The sequence below is a fragment of the Bombina bombina genome, chromosome 2, assembly GCF_027579735.1.
Source record: "Bombina bombina isolate aBomBom1 chromosome 2, aBomBom1.pri, whole genome shotgun sequence".
Lineage (NCBI taxonomy): Eukaryota > Metazoa > Chordata > Amphibia > Anura > Bombinatoridae > Bombina > Bombina bombina.
Window position 1 is genome coordinate 1,242,240,885 of NC_069500.1, and position 21,361 is coordinate 1,242,262,245.

At 38.8% G+C, this 21,361-nt stretch overlaps 1 protein-coding gene across 2 annotated transcripts in view; it reads right to left on the reverse strand.

The window, feature by feature from the left end:
- UCHL1 (ubiquitin C-terminal hydrolase L1) overlaps positions 1 to 17,985 on the reverse strand; it is a 58,884-nt gene extending 40,899 nt beyond the window's left edge. The window contains exons 1-4 of one of the 2 annotated variants that reach the window (XM_053704019.1): positions 17,528 to 17,985; positions 15,991 to 16,141; positions 1,618 to 1,703; positions 667 to 714 (exon numbers count right to left, since the gene is read on the reverse strand). In XM_053704019.1, the coding sequence (XP_053559994.1) occupies positions 667 to 714; positions 1,618 to 1,703; positions 15,991 to 16,141; positions 17,528 to 17,653 (411 nt within the window). In that variant the 5' untranslated portion in view covers positions 17,654 to 17,985. The remainder of the gene's footprint in view (positions 1 to 666; positions 715 to 1,617; positions 1,704 to 15,990; positions 16,142 to 17,527) is intronic. The other variant, XM_053704020.1, reaches the window with a different exon arrangement.
- Between the last annotated feature and the right edge of the window lie 3,376 nt (positions 17,986 to 21,361).

Below are 21,361 nucleotides of genomic sequence, written 5' to 3' on the forward strand. Positions count from 1 at the left end.
TCTCCTATGGGGCTCCACCATGGCTTTTAAACATAATGAACAAGTATCCTCTGTTTGACATGTTTGTACAGACTAGCAATGAGACTAGCAAGCTTGGAAAACACTTTAAAGCAAGTTAACAAGCAATATAAAAAAACAAAAAAAAAAACAAAAAACTTTACTGTGCCTTTAAGAGAAACAAATTGACAAAATTTGAACAGTGAAAAAAGGCAGTTACACTAACAAAATATTTACAGTGTATGTAACAAGTCAGCAGAGCATTGCACCCACTTGCAAATGGATGATTAACCCCTTAATAACAAAAACAGAATAATAAATGACAAAAACGTTTTTTAAACAGTCACAACAACTGCCACAGTCTACTGTGATTGTTACCCTCCTCAAACACGACTTTGAAGCCTTTTGAGCCCTTCAGAGATGTCCTGTATCATACAGAGGGAAGCTGAATGTCAGTATTTTTAGCTGCACAGAAAAGCACTACACACACACACACACACACACACACACACACATAGTTCTGCTGTGGTGCCCTTTGCCTCCTCCTGCTGACCAGGAGGCGTAATCCCATAAGCAAGGATTAAATCCGTGGACTCGTCATATCTTGTAAAAGAAATTACAAACTTACCTAATGCATAGTAGTTCTAAACAGTAAGATTGGATTCTTACCCTACATTGTCCTTCGGCTGCCACAGAGTTATGAGCGGACTGTATAGCCTGAGGAAAGGAAAGTATTAAAAGGGGAATTACACCATGTTATGAAAAAACTCCTTTCAAATATTGTCTCGTGTATAAAATGAGTGATTGAATCCTTATCCTAAAAGTAAATTTTAATCAGAAGTGATGTCTCTAAAATGGCAAGGTTCTGGGAGGAGAACACGTCACTTCCAATTAAAAAACTAAAAGGTTTTCTTTACTACAATTTTACGTAACTGGTAGCCAGAATTACAGGTACCATCAATATGAAAACTAGACCATCTTCTATTGAAAATGTCACTATATGCAAAGACACAGTGCAACAATAAAGAGATCTGTCTGTTTAACACCGTCTTAGGGGTTAAACTACTCCAGAGCAGCAATACTGGGATCTTACATAAAACCCTATGGTAAGCCATTGGCAGGAGATGTGTGTAGCCAACAATCACCAGCTAGTTTACAGTACTGCACTGCTGATCCTGGGACTGCCCATGTATGCTTTTCAACAAAGGTAAGCATAAGAATGAAGTAAATTTGGCAACAGAAATAAGTTAATGTAAATTTTAATCAATAAGTGCCTGGTATTTAAATAAAAAAACAAAAAACTACTATTAAAAACAGGGGCACTTTCAATAAAATTTACATAAAAAAACACAAAAAATAAAACTTACCTTTCTTTAGGAAAACCAGACTGGAGATTCTCCGGCTGTACTTAGGATATCAGTGATGAAACCAGCTTCCTCTGTTGCGTGGCCTCACAAACTGGATGCCTTGGTGTGCGTGCAACGATTGGAGGAAGCCGGTTTTGTCATTACAGTGCAAGCGGGCGGAGGATCGCTTTAAGCAGCAGTAGTGTTACAACCACATGCTATGTCTAAACCATGTTAGTTATGCCACAAGACATTTAGGATTAAAATACTATACCTTATTTTTTTCAAGAAGTGATGCCCTTTCATCAGGTTTAAGGCCAGAAGATTCTTCTAAGAAGTCTTTTAAAACAGATTTTTCCGCTAAATTGTAAAAATCAGGTTAATTTCAGTTTGATGCTACATACAAACCATTTAATTCACGGTGGTATTTTTTTTAAGAAGACATTGTGATGTACATAATCAGTAAATTAGCTACCTTTACCCATTCTGTATAGGCAAGTTATGAAGCTACAGATTAATAATGCAAAGCTACCATAAGAACTAGAAAAATAAAAAAAATAATAAAAAAAAAAAAAAAAAAAAAAAAAAGTACAGGGATTGACATTTGATGTTTAACACCAAGAACAGAAGCTAGCAGCATACTAAGATATGAAACCCAAAAATTCTTGATTCAGACAGCATACAAAAAAAAAAAAAAAAAAAAAAAAAAAGTATTTCTTTATGGAAATGGAAAGTCAATTACGAGTGGGAATATCACTCCTAGCCAGCAGGAGGAGGCAAAGAGCACCACAGCCAAACTGTTAAGTGTCACTCCCCTACCCATAAAGCCCATTCCACTGAAGGGAAATGGAAAAAACACAAAGGTCCATGAGGTTTTGTCAAAAACAACTTAAATAAAAAAGGGTGGGGTCGTTGACTCACCATATCCAGAAATAAATTTATCGCTTATGTAACAAAATAGTACTCTGAAAGTGCAGAAATCTGACTTACAATCCCTTCTCCAGACCTTCCTGGAGAAAGGACAGAATTCTAGGAATCTTTACCTTACTCCAAGTAGCCCTTGAATTCACACCAATAAAGATATTGTCACCATACCTTATGGTTAATCTTTCTAGTAACCAGCTTACGTGCCTGAATCAAGGTCTCAACTCAGAAAAACCATGCTTAGATAGGACTAAGTTTAATCTCCAAGCAGTCCACTTCAGAGAAATGAGATTTGGATGGAGGAATGGACCCAGAGTTAGGTGCTTCCTCAGAGGCAACCTCTAAGGTTGAAGAGATGACCACTGCCAATAGAGCCCCCAGAACCTTTGAGAAAATTCTGGAGGCTGTGGCAAGACCAGAAGGGCCACAAAGTGAAAATGTTGGTCTAGAAAGGTGAATCTCAGGAACTTGTGATCCCTGTGAATAGGAACATGAAGACAAATCCGTACTCTGAGAAACTTGTTTAGACACTTAAAGTCCAGAATAGGTTGGAAAGGTCCCTCTTTTTTGGGAACCATGAACAGATTGGAATAGAAACCTAGACCCTGTTCTTGTACAGGAACTATCACTCCCAGGGAGAAAAGATCCTTAACACATTTCAAGAATGCCTCTTTATCTGGTCTGCAGATAATCTTGAGGTGGAACCTGCCCCTGGAAGGAAAAGGTCTTGAATTCTATTTTGTAACCCTGAGATACTAGGTCCACAACCCAGGGATCTGGGACATCTTGTATCCATATGCTTGACAAAAATGATAATGTCTGCCCCTACTTGATCCGATCCCAGATTGGAGGAAAACACTTCATGCTGACTTAGTCTCACCTGGGGGTTTCTTTGATTGCTTCCCCTTGTTTCAAGACCGATTGGGTCTCCAAGAAGATTTGGGCTGCCCCTGCTTGGAAGGGAAGACTTTCCTCTGAAGTTATGAAAATAACAGACGTCCTTTAGGTCTACTCTTATCTTGTGGAAGACCCTTTTCCACCCATAATATCAGAATTTCTGCCATACTGGGTCCAAACAAGGTCTTACCCTTGAAAGGAATCACCAGAAGCTTGACCTTAGAGGAAACTGACCAGGATGTCAGCCACAATGCCCTACACAGCGATGTCTGATATCTTGGCTCCCAGTCTAATAACTTGCATGGTAGCATCAGAAATAAAGGAATTGGCTAACTTAAGAGCCTTAATCCTGTCTGATCTCATCCAAGGAAGTCTCTACCTGAAGAGAATCGGACAAGGTGTCGAACCAATAGGATGCTGCACTTGTCAGTGGTAATACACTGCAGGTTGCCATTGGAGACCTAAACATATCTTCAAATAAGTCTCCAGCTTTGTCCATTGGATCCTTAAAAGAGCAGCTATCCTCAAGAATAGTAGTTCTTAGCCAGAGTAGAAATGGCTACCTTAGGCACTGCCATGGCTCTTTAATGGAGTGAACCGGAAACCTCCTTTTAAAAATAGGAGACGGGGAAAAGGGTACTCCTGGCTTCTCCCATTCCTGTGTAATAGTCTCCATAGCACAGTCTGGAACACCTCCACAGAGAAAGAAACAAAGTAACTTAAGTTTACTAGATTTCTTAGGGTTAATTAGTCGTTTAAAGTAGCCAAAACTGTGTTCAAGCTTAAATCTGAAGGATACAACTTCAGCATCAGAAGACCTTATACTGTCCGAATCTGAGATTTCTCCCTCAGGCTACTGATGTATCTTCCTCATCAGAACTACGAGGGAGGGCAACCTGGGTAGTAAGAGCTGGAACAGAAACCTTGCCATCTGAATCTCTAATTTTCTTTATGCGTTTTCCCTTTAACATAGGAAAAGCAGCTAATGCCGCAGATACCACTGAAGATGCACTGCATGCGACACCATTGAGGCGTGGGACTGCCATTGAGCTGTGGCAGTCTGCAATGTCCTCTTAACACATGAGGAACAAAACTGCATAAGAGCAGCAATTTGTGCTTCCAAACAAAAAGGCACTGCTCCATGTCAGACATGGGCACATATAAACAGATTAAGAAAACAAAAAACTGAGCAGTACTGTTCTGCCACTTTAAACTCGGAATTAAGGTAGAAAAATCTGATTGGATCGTTCAATCGGATTGAACGATCCAATCTGCCAGATTTTTTCTACCTTCATTCCGATTGGCTGATAGAATCCTATCAGCCAATTGGAATTCGAGGGACACCATCTTTGATGACGTCACTTAAAGGAACCTTCATTCGTTGGGAGTCGCCGGAAGAGGATGGATCCACGTCGGCTGCTTCAAGATGGTCCCGCTCCGGATGGATGAAGATAGAAGACGCCGCCTGGATGAACATGTCTACCGGTCCGGATGTCCTCTTCTTGCCGGATAGGATGAAGACTTCGGACCCTCTTCTGGATGGATTGGTGATACCCGGCGTGGTGAAGATAAGGTAGGGAGATCTTCAGGGGCTTAGTGTTAGGTTTTTTTTTAAGGGGGGTTTGGGTTAGATTAGGGGTATGTTGGTGGTAGGGGGTATTGTATTTTTTTTAAAATGCAAAAGAGCCGTTTTCTTTGGGGCATGCCCCGCAAAAGGCCCTTTTAAGGGCTGGTAAGGTAAAAGAGCTTTACAATTTTTATTTTAGAATAGGGTAGGGCATTTTTTTTATTTTTGGGGGCTTTGTTATTTTTTTAGGGGGCATAGAGTAGGTGTAATTAGTTTAAAATTCTTGTAATCTTTTTTTTATTTTTTGTAATTTAGTTTAGTTGATTTAATTGTAGATAATTGTAGGTAGTTTAGTGTTAGGTTTAATTGTAACTTAGGTTAGGATTGATTGAGGTAATTTTGTAATTATTTTAACTAGGTAGCTATTAAATTGTATTTATTTTAACTAGGTACAATAGCTATTTAATATTAACTAAGTTGCCTGTAAAATAAATATAAATCCTAAAATAGCTACAATATAATTTGTTATATTGTAGCTATATTAGGGTTTATTTTACAGGTAAGTATTTAGCTTTAAATAGGAATAATTTATTTAATAAGATTTAATTTCGTTAGATTTAAATTATATTTAATTTAGGGGGGTGTTAGTGTTAGACTTAGCTTTAGGGGTTAATACATTTATTAGAGTAGCGGCGAGGTCTGGTCGGCAGATTAGGGGTTAAGTGTAGTTAGGTTGCGGCGACGTTGGGGGGCAGATTAGGGGTTAATAAATATTATGTAGGTGTCAGCGATGTTAGGGGCAGCAGATTAGGGGTACATAGGGATAATGTAGGTTGCGGCGGTGTGCGGTCGGCAGATTAGGGGTTGGGGGACCTCGGTTTAGGGGGTACATAGGTAGTTTATGGGTGTTAGTTAAGAGCCTTATGAACCGGCGTTAGCCCATAAAGTTCTTAACTCCTGACTTTTCTGCGGCTGGAGTCTTGTCATTAGAGTTCTAACGCTCACTTCAGCCAACACTCTAGATACCAGCGTTAGAAAGTTCCCATTGAAAAGGATACGCAATTGACTTAAGGGGATCTGCGGTATGGAAAAGTCGCGGCTGGAAAGTGAGCGTTAGACCCTTTCCTGACTGACTCTAAATACCAGCGGGCGGCCAAAACCAGCGTTAGGAGCCCTTAACTCTGGTTTGGACGGCTAACGCAGAACTCTAAATCTAGGCGTTAGTCTCTTAAACACATGCCTATAAAGTGCCTGTCCCATGCCAAAATTCAATCCTATCCTAAGGATTATATGTCCCAATCAAATGATGCAGACATATCTTCCTCAGAGACCTGTGGACAAAGTACAGGGAAAACCTACACTGGCTTTCTATACTAGGGCAGCAAAATGTTGGGAAAAACGCAGCAAGGCCCAGCTTACAAGTTCCTAACTGCTTTAAAGCCACCACTGACCAACTGAAGAAACTAATGTTTAGTATAGCTAGACCCAAAAATCTTGCTTGTAGCGAAAAATATCCAATTTTCTTCAGACACCAAAACTTAACCTCCTCCATTGACTAAGGCAAAGAGAATGACTGGGGTTTATGGGTAGGGAAGTGATACTTACCTTTGCTGCTGTGCTCTGCCTCCTGCCGGCCAGGAGTGATATTCCCACTAGAAATTGAGGATGTTGTTGACTTGCAGTATCTTTGGAAAGAAATCCTATTTACTTTATCCAATATGCTTCATTCCCATGATATTCTGTGTTGATACCATAGGTCAGCACCTGGGACACTACATGGCAGGAAATAGTGGTGCCATCCAGTACTCTTGCAAAACTGCTGCCATAAAGTGCTCAAGAAATTAACTGGCTACTAAGCATACTTCCATGCTTTTCAACAAAAGATACCAAAAAGTATATATATAAAAAAAAATAAAAAAAAAATTTAGAAGCAGAAAGTGGTACTATCTAAATCATCCCTTTTAGAGCCAGGTAAGCGTCTAGAGATGTATATTAAAAAAATAAAAAATAAATAGTAAACATAAGTTATGCTTACCTGATAATTTCATTTCCTATCAAGGGGAGGAGAGTCCACGGCTTCATTAATTACTATTGAGAATTAAGAGCCTGGACACCAGGAGGAGCCAAAGGCTCAAATACCTCCCACTTCCCTCAACCCCCAGTCATTCTGCCGTGGGAACCAGGAACAGTAGGAGATATATCTGGGTATAAAAGGGTGCCAGAATATTAAATTTAGGTCCGCCCTATGGAGATACGGGCGGGAGCTGTGGACTCTCCTCCCCTGATGGGAAACAAATTAAATTTCTCTTTGACACGATGAGTCCACAGATCATTATTACTGTTGGGAATATCACTCCTGCCCAGCAGGAGGCGGCAGAGCACCACAGCAAAGCTGATAAATATCACCTCCCTTCTATCCCATCCCAGTCATTCAACCAAAGTAAAGGAGAGAAAGGAAACAAGGTGCAGAGGTGCCTGAAGTTTATAAAATACTAACAACCTGTCTAACAGGGCAGGCCGTGGACTCATTGTGTCAAGAAGTTTATCAGGCAAGCATACGTTTTGTTTTCTTTCCAATGACACGATGAGTCCATGGATCATCATCATCAATTAGCTTGGGTATTGATTCCCAACAGTAGAGTACACAGATAAGGGAGGGACAAGACAGGAAACCTAAACTGAAGGCACCACTGCTTGAAGAACCCGTCTACCAAAAGCGACCTCAGCAGAGGCTAAAAAGTCAAATTTATAGAAGTTTGAGAAAGTGGAGAGGACCAAGTTGCAGCCTTTCAAAACTGTTCCATAAATGCCCAGGAAGAGGAAACAACCCTTGTAAAAAGAGTCGTTACTCCCTTGGGAGTCTGCTGTCCAGCAGTTTTATAGGCAAAGCAAATGATACTCTTCAGCCACAAAGAAAAAAAAGTAGCCATAGCTTTCTGTCCCTTAAGTGCACAAACCACGTCAAGATTGTGTAGAAGCTGTTCTTCCTGAGAAGGATTAGGACACAAGGAAGGAACAACAATTTCCTGATTAATGTTCAGGTGTGAAACTACTTTAGGGAGAAACCCTAATTTAATATGTAAAACCACCCTATCCGATGAAGAAATAAATACACACACGGTAAGGAGACTCCTACTGTAATAACGAGAGCTCTGAAAAACTGGTTTGAATACAGGCCTGATCCTGATAAAACGATTGTATGTCTGGGGAGTCCGCCAGATGTTTATGTAACAAAATAGACAAGGCTGATATTTGACCTGTTAGGGAACTTGCCGATAATCCCTTCCCCAAACCTTCTTGGAGAAAGGACAGAATTCTAACTCTACTCATACTCAAAGAGTAGCCCTTGGATTCACACCAGTATAGATATTTACGCAATCTCTTATGGTAAATCTTCCTAGTCACAGGTTTACGAGCCTGAATCATGGTCCCAATGACCGATTCCGAAAATCCACGCCTGGATAAAATTAAGCGTTCAATCTTGAAGCAGTCAGCTTCAGAGAAACTAGATTTGGATGAAAAAAGGGTTGTTTAAGTAGAAGATCCTTCCTCAAAGGAAGTCTTCAAGGTGGAAGAGATGACATGTCCACCAGGTCTGCGAGGCCACGCCAGTGTGAGGCTCACCAACGCCCTCTCCTGTTTGATTTGAGCAATGACTCGAGGTAGAAGAGCAAACTGAGGAAAATCGGTATGCAAGACTGAAAATCCAAGGTACCGTCAGCATCTATCAGTACAGCCTGAGTGTTCCTAGACCTCAGGACGCGTACCACGGAAGCTTGGCATTCTGCCATGAAATCCAATTTCCGACTGACACCATTTGAGAATCAGGCTGGAAAACTCTTCCGGTTGGAGTTCCAACTCCACCAGGTGAAAGGCCTGCCTGCTTAGGAAGTCCGCCTCCCAGATGTCCACTCCTGGAATGTGGATCGCCAAACAGCAATTGTGGGTCTCCGCCCACTGAATGATCTTGGCTACCTCTGTCATGGCCAAGGAACTCAGAGTTCCTCTGACGGGTGATGTAAGCCACTGAGGTTATACTATCCAACTGGAACTGAAGCTAACTGAGGCCAGGCGAGCATTGAAGATTGCTCTCAATTCCAGAATGAATATGGGTAGAACAGACTCATAACGAGTCTGTTCACTGAGCCTTTAGAGAGCCTCAAACTGCTCCCCATCCCAGAAGGCTGGCATCTGTTGTCACAATCACCCAGGAAGATTGGCAAAAGCATGTTCCCTGGGAGGGATAATCCTGAGACAACCACCAAAGTAGATTCCTTGTCTCCTGCTCCAGCTGTAATTGTAGACAGATCCGCATAATCTCCTGAGCATGATTAACTGCAGAAGTCTGAGGTGAAAACGGGCGAATGGGATGTTCATTGCCGCTACCATCAGCCCAATTACCTCCATGCACTTCTGTCAGAAAAATTCTCATTGATGAGGAGTCTTAGGGTTAAGAAAAACTACCCTTGTAGTTGGAATCCATCCGTGAGACCGCAGGAAAGATAACATTTCGAACTAGAATATCGTCCAGGTAAGGTGCCACTGCAATCTGAGCACCACCAGCAGGGATCCCAGAAACTTTGAGAAAATTCTGGGAGCTGTGGCAAGACCGAATGGAAGAGCCACGAACTGGAAGTGTTTGTCTAGAAATGCAAACCTTAGAAACTTGAAGGTCCCTGTGGATGGGAACATGCAGGTATGCGTCCTTTAAATCCACCGTGGCCAGAAGTTGACCACCTTGGACCAGACGAACAATGGAACTAATAGTTTCTACCTTGAAGGATGGCACTGAGAAACTAGTTTAGATTTTTGCGCTCTAAAATTAGTCTGAAGGTTCCCTCCTTCTTGGGAACCCCGAACAGATTGGAATAGAATCCCAGACCTCGTTTCTGCATTGGAACAATCACTCCCAGGTCGGAGAGGTCCTGTACACTGTAAGAACGCCTCTTTGTCTGGTCTACAGATAATCTAGAAAGCAGAAACCTGCCCCTGGGAGGAAAGGTCTTAAACTATAGTTTGTATCCCTGGGACAATGTCCACTGCCCAGGGATCTTGAACATCTCAAACCCAATTGAGTGAAGGAAAACCTGCACCCCACAAGATCCGGTCTCGGATTGGGGCAGGCCCTTCATGCTGTTTTTGGCCCAACATCCAGCTTCTTGGATTGCTTTCCCTAGTTCCTAGACTGATTGGGTCTCCAGGAAGACTTGGACAGTTCCTGCTTGGAGGGAGTGGAAGGATTTCCCTTGAATTCCGAAACTGAAAATTACCGACGTCCTTTGTTTATTTCTCCTATCATGAAGGAAATGTCCTTTATCTCCCGTAGTATCAGAAATCTTAGTCAAACCAGGCACTTCCCTTGTAAGGAATCACCAAAATTTTAGACTTAGATGATACATCCACAGACCAAGATTAACCATAAAGCTCTGCGAGCCAACATTCCATAAATGCCCAGGCTTCCACCATGGAGAGCGCATCAAAATACTTGTTTAGGATTGACGACAGTAGTATTGGAGTTGTCCAGGGTAGCTAAAACCTCCTTAAGTAGTAAACGGAGGTGCTCTCTTAAATCTGAAAGATACAACTTGAGCATCAGAGGAAGGAAAGGAATTACACTATCTGAAATCTTACTCAAGCGATACCGAAATATCCTCTTTCAAATTATGACATGCAAAGTTCGGAAGAGATGGTCGTGACAGAAACTACACTGATTTGTTACATTTCCTTTTGCGCTTTGCCTGTAGCAAGGGAATTGGGAGGAAAAGCATGGGACACCTGAGGAGAAAAAATGTGGCATATTTTGAACATTGTCAAAAAACTAAATATTGGCTCAAAAAGCAAAAATTTAGTGTTCTCTCTCAACACATGAGGCACAGAAGAAGGACTGGTGGACTACATAATCATTAAAAAAAAAAAAAAAAAAAAAAATGTATATCTGTAATCTATAACATAATAATGTATCTGTAATCTATAACAGAGTCTTGATCCCTTTTAACTTAAATTTATTTTTTTAATGCAAAATAAAGATTCAACACCTTAGCTCTGCCAAGTTGTCAACCTTGTTGGATTACCAGAGATCATGTATATGAAAACCGGAACCAAAACAGAGCTGTAGTAAATAATGTTAATCATTAATCTGTTTTAACTAAAAACGGCAAGTAGCCAGATTTCTCTCATTTGTATACCGTAATTGAGAATATATGTACGCAATAGATAATTCAACCGCCACACAAGCCCTGCCCATCGTAGGAGTGTAAAAATTGACATGTCAGTTGACATTTTATGTGAAACTCTGTAATAACTGAGTATTTGAGCCTATCTCCTCAAGTCCCCAGTGCCTGCAAAGGCTGCCGTATATAATCCCCTTAAATGCATTAGGATTACTGTATCATTCCAGGAAACTAAAAATACCATATTTTTTCCCTAATGAATAAAGTGCCCAAACGTTTTCTTTACTAGTCCCAGAAAAAAAAAAAAAAAAAAAAGTCAGAATTTACCTCATAAATCTGCCAGGCAGCTCACTAGGTTTGAGAGGTCCTCTCCCTCACATGGACCTGTGGTTAAAGTGATAGGCGGAGTAATCTTACTCAGGCTTTCAGGATTAGGGCAGCATAAATATGTGAGGTGCAGTGAGAATTATGTCCCACAAGCCACCACTGGAGACTGATATTGACTATGGCTACACCCCAGAACAAAGCAGCACAATCTTGCACTACTAAAATAATAAAGTCTTGATTGAAGAATCTTTTACTAACAGCTAACTTTACCACTTCCTTGCCCTAACGTAGGCAAAGAATGACTGGGGTGGAATAGAAGGGAGGTGATATTTAACAGCTTTGCTGTGGTGCTCTGTGCCACCTCCTGCTGGGCAGGAGTAATATTCCCAACAGTAATTGATGATCCGTGGACTCATGTCATTAGAAAGAAATTAAATCAGGTAAGCATAATTTATGTTTTCCATCTAAAGGGGAGGAGTCCACGGCTTTATTCATTACAACACTGAATGAAACTGGGAGGGTAAAAGACAGACCCTAATCTGAGGGTCCCACAGCCTGCAAAACCTCTCCCAAAAACTTCAAATTTGTAAAACTTTGTAAAAATGTTTAAGGACCAGGTAGCCGCCTTACAAATCTGCTCCATAGAGGCCTCATTCTTGTATTTAGAGTCCCATGCATATTTAACTGCTGAAGTGCCATATTTTCACTGACAAAGAATAAACTTGTCACTTATCTGAATCTTCATCTGTCCGGCAGAAGGACAGCTCACCTGGTTTGAGAGGCTACCCTCCATTACATGGAACTGTGGGAAGAAAAAAACAAAAAAAAAAAAAAAAAAAAACTGAATAATCTTACTCAAGCTTTTAAGCTATGGCAGCAAAAAACTGTTTGAGAGGTGCAGTGGGGATTGTACCCCACAAGTTCCCAATTTCTTAAAAACCAACTACTGCTCTACTGAAGAGACCGACATGGGCTATGCCTATACCCCCCCCCCCCCCCCCAGGAAAGATCAGAGTAAACCTACTCTGCTTTAAAAGCATAAAATCTTTATTGAAGAAATTTCTATCAGAAACCTAAACTTTAGCACTTCCTTGCAACGCAGGCAAAGAGAATGACTGGGGTTTGTGAGAAGTGATACCTAAAAGCTTTGCTGTAGTGCTCTTTGCCTCCTGCTGGCCAGGAGTGATATTCCCAACAGCAATTAATGATCTGTGGACTCACCGTGTCATTAGAAATAATTGCATCTTTAGAAAGTCCATTTAATGGCGAGAAAAAAAAAAAAAAAAAAAAATATAAGTGGGTACAGTAAATGAGTCAGAAGAAAGTTACAGCTAAACTCAACCACAGAAATGTAATAGCCCTGTTCCTTAAGGGTTAGAAATTGAAAAAATGGTCTGGTCCTTAAGGGCCAGATAAATCTAAAGCACTCGGGACTGGTGCACATGCTTCAATCTCACCAGCCTAATTTCCCCGGTGGAATGATCTAGTCACTTAACCTGAAAACAGGGTGTCGCCAAGGGGTGTATACTGCATACATTACAAAATTGTAATTTTAAACAAATTGAACCATTCACAATATACAGAGAGAAAAAAAAAAAAATAGTAATCTTAAAAATGGACATTCCAGACCAAATTGGAATCCACATGGATGTATTTCAGTTTTGAAATTAAAGGGACAATGAACCCAATTTTTTTCTTTCGTGATTCAGATAGAGCATGCAATTTTAAGCAACTTTCTAATTTACTCCTATTATCAATTTTTATTAGTTCTTTTGGTATATTTATTTTAATAAGAAGGCATCTAAGCTTATTAGTTCAGAACTCTGGAGAGCACTTTATTGGTGGATGAATTTATCCACCAATCAGCAAGAACTCAGGTTGTTCACCAAAAATGGGCCGGCATCTAAACTTACATTCTTGTATTTCAAATAAAGATACCAAGAGAATGAAGAAAATTTAATGAGTAAATTAGAAAGTTGCTTAAAATGTCATGCTCTCTGAATCACGAAAAAAAAATTTGGGTTCAGTGTCCCTTTAAAAGCATTTTGCAATACATTATCAGGAAAAAAAAAAAATCTAACAAAAGCTAAAGCTGTTTTAAACATGTATACAAGTACGCACCAGCAACAAGCATTTTAAACAGCACTTGTTTAGAGCCCAAGGTGCTTGTACTACCTGATAATTACTAAATTTGTAAATTGCTGACATGATTAAAAGCCTCACTGGCACTGAGAAGCTGTAGTATTTAAAAGAATATCTATCAATGTTTCACTTTATCATCAAATTTGCTTTGTTTTCTTGGTATTCTTAGTTTAAAGCCAAAACTAGGTAGACTCGTATGCCAGTTTCGAAGCCCTTTAAGGCTGTCTCTTCTCTGACTGCATTTGAGTTTCACAGCTAGAGGGCATTAGTTTATGTGTGCCATATAGATAATGGTGTGCTCACACCAGTGGAGTTACTTATGGAACGGCACTGATTGGCTAAAACACACGTGTCAAAAGAACTGAAATAAGGGACAGTCTGCAGAGGCAAGGTAATCAGAGGTAGAAAGTAGGGCTGCAACTTACGATTATTTTCATAATCGATTAATCGGCCGATTATTTTTTCGATTAATCGACTAATCGGATAAAAAAAAAAGAATCAATAATAGTTTTCTATGTTTTAAATAAAATCCACATAATGAGTGTTACAAATATAAACTTCAGACTAAAACTTTACATTAAAGGGACACTCAATCAAAATTAAACTTTCATTATTCAGATAGAGCATGCTATTTTAAACAACTTTCCAATTTACTTCCATTAACAAAATGTGCAGTCTTTTTATATTTAAACTTTTTGAGTCACCAGCTCCTACTGAGCATGTGCAAGAATAAGTGTGTATGCATTTGTGAATGGCTAATGGCTGTCACATGGTACGTGTATGCATTTGTGATTGGCTGATGGCTGTCACATGGTACAGGGGGAGTGGAAATAGACAACTTTTAAAATTGTCAGAAAAAAAAATCTACTACTCATTTGAAGTTCAGACTAAGTGCTATTGCATTGTCTTGTTATCTTGCATTTGTTGATTATGCAAATTACTGTGTTCACTGGTCCTTTAACACAACTGTTTCTTCAATTTTTAAGCAGCAGAGCACAGTTTTATAATTAAACAAAACAAAACCACAAACTGTTTGAAAATAGGTAGAACTAGAAAGAGTTAGACTATCACTGTTAATAACATTCTGTTATTCACTCTTTCAGAAACTTTGCATTGAAATGCAAAAATCTCAACATGTCCACATGCTTCTGGCTAAGGCTGGTTCTCTGTTTGCAGCGATATATTTCCTGCAGCAGAGAAAAGGCTGTTGAGGTGTATAAGTAGGGTTTTGCCAATTTCACCAAAGTGGGATATTTATCTTTGTTAGCTCTTCACCAATGCTAAGTGTTTTCTACCTTGGCAAAGGGCCTCTCAAAGTAACCCTTGACTTTATTCTAGCATAAAAAAATATCTTGAATATCTATATGCAATGGTAAATAACCAGCTATAAAGGTTAGGGGAAATATCTAGTCCGCTCTAAAAATAACGGATATATACTTATAAAGGTTGAATCTGGTACATATTATCACAATTTATTAAAAATATAAAAAAAATAAAAATCAAAAGCGCTAAGAACTGTATATCAATAACAGGACAAAGCCTTACACATTTATACAGTACATATAATCAGCAATAGCAAGCAATACGCTAATAATTGTGCAAACAGATAATAGTGCACATCAATTTAAATAACTCCCATCAATCTAGGGGCTAGGTGTAAATAACAAGCTCAGCACTATATCATGAAAAGCATAGTTCCAAATCACCAGATTTAATATAAACAATCCAAATGATGACTATTATATCTGGGTTGCACATAAGCCAGGGGTAGTTGTAAACGTATAGTGTCCTTTAAAAGTGAAAAGTAGACCTCTGTAGACATCCTTTAGGCTAAGGACATAACCATAAAACACAATACCATATGCAGGAGTTCATTGGAGTGAAGCAGCTGGTGTTGTGCACAGACCAACTAATTGATTAATCGATTATGAGATTCGTTGACAACTATTTTCATAATCGATTATGACTATTAGTTGTTGCAGCCCTAGTAGAAAGTATATTAAGTTAACCGTGTGTTCTACATATGTGGGGGCAGACCAAATATAGCCACCAATCAGCAAGAAAAAGCTGCTACGGCGCAACGATAACAGGCTTTATTGGAACAAGGTAAAAATTTCAAGACACCAGAAAGCTCATCTCTTACAAGTTTCTCACCCCAGCAGGGCACTTACTCAGAACACTGGTTCACCAATCAGCAAGAGCTACTAAGGGTGCTGAACCAAAAATGGGCCAGCTCACATTTCTACTATTAAAATAAAGATACCAAGAGAACGAAGACAAATAGGAGTAAATTAGAAAGTTGCATGCTCTCTGAATCATGGGGAAAAAAAAAAAAAAAAAAAAAGTATGGGTTTCATATCCCTTTAAGTGATGGGCATAATTATTAAATGCTTAAAACTGCCACAGTCTATAGCATTTGGCCAATTTCTGCACCAGAAATGTTAAGAGTAGAGTATGTGTGGTGTTTGCACAGATTTGTGTGTTGCACTCTTACTCTAATACATGATTAATTCCACAGACTGCTGAATTCTGAGTTTAAGCACATTCCTAATGCATTTATTAAACTTGGGATTTAGATTAACAAGCCAACTGTACTTTACAGTAATTAGAATATACTCACCAAAACTCAGTTTATCTTTGTTATTAGCAACAGCATGAATGATGCCAACTGTACCACATGAGTTACCAATAGTCTGCTTCAAAAAATACACTTTAGAATTCACTTCTTTATCCTTAAGCTCTGATATTTGTTTTTCTCTGAAGTTCTCATGCTGAAAAAAATAAGTAACTTAATTTACAATACCATTTAGCATTATTCTAAATTAGATAAATGTAATATTAAAATATTACAGGCATTTACTAAAGTGTATAAATGCTGACAAATAAAGCCATACAAAGCTGGTGTCCATATAAGGCAGACTACAGGCTAAACGCAATAACGTACAATTCAGTCAATATATGAATTGACTGATATCACATGATTTAAGTGACAAAAAAAAAATAAAAAATTAGGATTTAGAAAGAACATACAATTTTAAGCAACTTTCCCCAATTTACTTATATTAATTATCCAATGTGCTTCATTCACTTTGCATCCTTTGTTAAAAAGCATCATTAGGCCCAGGAGCTAGCTGCTGGCTACACATACCCCTTGTCATGTGCTTTAAACCGACACTGAACCCCATTTTTTCCTCCCATGATTCAGATATAGCATGCAATTTTAAGCAACTTTCCAATTTATTCCTATTTTTTTCTTCGTTCTCTCGCTATTTTAAAAGCAGGAATGCAAATCTTAGCCAGCTTATTTTAGCTTCAGCACCATGGATAGCTCTTGCTTATTGGAGGCTTACATTTACCCACCAATAAGAAAGCATAATCCAGGTTCTCAGCCAAAAATGGGCCAGCTCCTATGCATCACATACCTGCTTTTTAAATAAAGATAGCAAGAGAACAAAAGAGTAAATTAGAAAGTTGCTTAAAATGGCACTCTGAATCATAAAAAAAAAAAATTTGGTTTAGTGTCCCTTTAATGTGTTGAACTTGCTCCAAGTGCACTTCTGCTTCAATAAAAGATGCCAAGAGAATGAAGCAAAATTGATAAAGTAAATTGAGAAAGTTAAAGGGACAGTGATTTTTTTAATCGTTAAATTGATAATGCCTTTACTACCCATTCCCCAGCTTTGCACAACCAACATTGATTAGATAGATATCTTCCTGTTTCTAAGCCCCTGAAGGCTGCCTCATATCTGTATATTTTATTAGCTTTTCACAGCCAGACATTGCTAGTTCACGTGTGCCACAGATAACTGTTTACTCACAGCATGCATGAACCAGCAATAATTGGCTAAAATACACTGAGATAAGGGGCAGTCTGCAAAGTCAGAGGGGGGAAAATTGTTTGAGTTAGTTTAACAGCTTATCAGTCAAATTGACAAAAGAAAACAAAAAAAAAAAAAACCACAGAACTATGCACAAGTATCTAACACCAATAAAGCATATCAGCTTCACATTTTTAAAACAATGTCAAATTATCTCTGAAATTGTGCACTTTATGATTCAGTATAAATACAAATGTAAGACATTTTGCAGCCTTACATAGCATGAGTTTGAAGGGGAACAAAATAAATATACTTATGCACAGAAGACACTTCTCTTACCTGTTTAGTGAGAGGAAAAAGCAGCAGCACTGCACAGACAGGGGTGGGAACAGATGAAAGTAATCCTTCCTCCAAACTTAGTACATCCACAAACTTCCAGCTATCTAAAACACCAACCTTATCCATCACCTGCAGGAAAAATCAATTTAGTAAAAAAAACTGGTTTAAAAATTGGTCCCACTTTAACACTGAGTCAGAACTACCCACCAGAGGTTACATATGTATTGTCACATATTGCAACATAGACTTTAAAACATCAGAACAGCCTATAGAGGAAAAAAAACCCATACCTGGTATTATTCATATGTAACATTTAGTAATCCAAAACAGTACCCCTTGCACTCCTGAGACAAGGGCTGCCTCTAAGCCTTTTACTTAAATAGGATAGCATTTGCTAATTGGTGGCTACATTTAGCCAGCAAGCGCAACCCAGGTTCTGAACCAAAAATGGGTCGGCTCCTTAGCTTAGATTTCTGCTTTTTCAATTAAAAATAGAAAGAGAATAAATTAGGAGTTAAGGGACATGAAAACCCCCACCCAAAAAAAAAAAAAAAAGTGTAACGACTCAAAGAATTCAATTTTAAACAACTTTCTAATTTACTTCTATTTAATTTGCTTCATTCTTTTGGTATCATTTGTTGAAGGAGCAGCAATGCACTGCTGGTTTCAAACTGAACACATGGGTGAGCCAATGACAATATGTATATATATATGCAGCAACCAATCAGCAGAACCTAGGTTCTTTGCTGCTCCAGAGCTTACCTAGTTAAAGATTTCAAAGGATAACGAGAAGGAAGCAAATTAAATAAAAGTAAATTGGAAAGCCATTTAAAATTGTTGTCTCTATCTGAATCATAGAACTTTTGAGTTTCATGTCCCTTCAATTAGAAGGTTGCATGCTCCGAATCAAAAGGAAAAAAAATTGGGTTTACTATCCCTTTAATTTTACAGCTACCAGGAAGTGCATGCTTGTACTCCAGGTCCCCAGTGATGACTTAACTGAGCTAATTATAAAGTGACTCTGAGGACTGAAGTGGATGAACCCTCCAATAGGAGAATTTGTAATGGGTACAAAAACACAAATCACTTCTCACTTTAAACAGACTATATGTTTTGTACTAAACAGTTGATTTTTTTTTATGTAAGCCTAATGTTGCCTGTGGCCACCACATCAACATGCAATACCGGGGTCATCAGATCACACATAAGTGCATGTTTCTTTGGGGACCATATGCACAGGAGGATGGAGTTAACCACAGACTACAAGTGCATCCAGAGTCAATTTTTAAACATGAAGGAAACAAAAAACGCCAATGTCCCATGTCTTTCAGCCACTATTCTGTACACATTTCTATATTTAATGTCTAATGCAATTTGATGTGGAATTCTGTCAAGAGTGCTCATATCTCAAGACACCTGCTTCAAATTTATATATATATCCCAAAATTAGTCTTCAAAAAATAAAAACATAAATTAAAGGCCTTATGTTTTATAAAAACCGACTGTTACTTTGAAAGTCTCACGTGGGGACCACGCCCTAAATCGCCGCTCCTGGATTAATCAGCATCTTATAGATAGACATCTTGCAAGTAGATATGGCTCCCGTTATGATGCTTATCTATGTAAAACAAGTCTAAGGACCAAGAATACTCACTTTGTTCAGCATCTGTAAATTAAAACAAAATATAAAAAGCTTAAGGAGACAAGTAAAACAAAACAATAAATAGAGCACATAAAGCAATATGGCGACATCGATTTACCTCAGGATTAATTTCCATTGCTTGCAATTCCATTGTTACAAAAGAGCCGTCTAATTTACTACAAATAACGAAACCCGTACACCTTGCAAGGGATAGGACCGAATATATGAGATTGATTGAGAGCAAGGGAACCGCCTCGTCTGCTTTTATAAAAACTGAGAGGTACCACTGCACGGTGAAGGAAGGGGGAGGGAATAATAACTGGTACCAATACCCGCAAATCGGATCTACAATCACCCCTTGATAAAGGAATCAGATGGGGAGATCCCACTTCAGAGTACCAGAAAGCTTTTGTTTGTCAAAGCTGCTAAAGGTGTCTGTGTTTGGAAAGTGCGCAACACGTCGCATGGCTCCTATAGACATAAATAGCAGCGTCCGAGCGCATGATGCCTGTTCTAGAAGTTGCTAGCAAATGAGAGTTGCTGCTAAATAATTAAAAAACCAGTGGGTAAACATTTCTTAATACGTATAATTTACTTACATTAAACCTTTGTGCTGTCGATTAACATTTGGGTATTATAATTGACCATCTATTAAATGTTGACGTGATTGTAACTGAAACATCATGCATAGGGTTAATTTGATATTTAGTATAGTCAATTATCCAATTATCAGTAATATTCAACGCTTAACTCAATTTTTACTCAAATGCGTATCAATGAGGTCTCCGTTTTGTGTAGAAGTAGTTTGTATTTATTAACAAAAATGATGGTAAAAGTAATTGTTTCAGTGGTAGCTTTTACTGTATATGGAACACACGATCTGTGCACCAGCATTTAAAATGTTCTTGTGCTCAAAGAGTACATAATGTGTGGTGATGACTTTGCATTATTCCTGGATGCCACAGCCAGTTCTCAGAGCTTAAAGGGACATTCCAGCCAAAATTGGAATCCGCATGGATGAATTTTGGTTTTGAATAGAAGCATTTTTGTAATATGAATGTGTTAGCAAAAATGCTTCTAATAAAAGCTATAGCTGTTTCAAAAGTGTATCCAAATATGCACTGTGCACCAGCATTTTAAACACAGCATTTGTTCAGAGAGCCTAAGGTGCTTGCATCATCTGGTAATAACTCTATCTCAGACATCCCAACTCTCCTTGAAGTTCCGGGAGTCTCCCTGATTGCAATAGCGGCTCCCTGATGCCAGCAAATGGAACGCAATCTCCCTGAAACTCCAAGTACCATGATCCAATGTGGCCCAAATCCGGAAAAGTGTTTCTTCAAGGAATGCCTTTAGTTGCTGGGATGTTATAGAACCCTCAAAGCGTGCATCAGTAACCAAAAAGCACCCACTGATTTTAATAAAATAAAAACACAAATACAATCTTATTTACTGCACGTAATTAAACTTTGTATTCTAAAATATTTAAGCATTCAACAAGTGTACGATCACTGGAAAATAGGTTTGTTGTATGTGGTTGTGCAATAAAGCTACTTTTTAAATGTGACTTTAGTGGGAAGCTACTTTAAAGATAAGTCTCTATCTTATTTAGGGTTTCTAACGGGAGGGGGCAGCGGCACAGTAGCGGGTGAAGCCACCTCCCTGAAATGAGTTTTTGCAGGTTGGGATGTCTGCAATTTGTTATGTGCTGGCATGATACAAATGCCACTGGTACTCTGAACAGCTGCATTATTTAAAATGCTGGTGCACTTAGATTATCTAGCTATGCTTCATATGCAGATAAAAATGTGAACACTAATACAGTGATAACTTTCACTAGAAACATTTTTGCTAATACATGTATATTACAAATATAAGATGTAAATAAGATGTAATTAATCTATGTGCTTATACATTTTGACCTGAATGTCCCTTTAAAGGCACATAAAACCAAGTTGTTTTTTTATTTTTAATTTGCACATGTGAGTTATGTAACTGGTGCTGCTGATTGTATCAGCAGAGGTTTCAGCTCAGGACCAGCAGTGCAGCGTGGGTTGCAACTGGAACATCTACTTAGGCCTAGATTTGGAGTTCGGCGGTAAAAGGGCTGTTAACGCCACGCGTGTTTATGTCTAACGCACGTCATTGTTTGACTCCGGTATTTAGAGTTAAAATAAGACCATGTAACGATG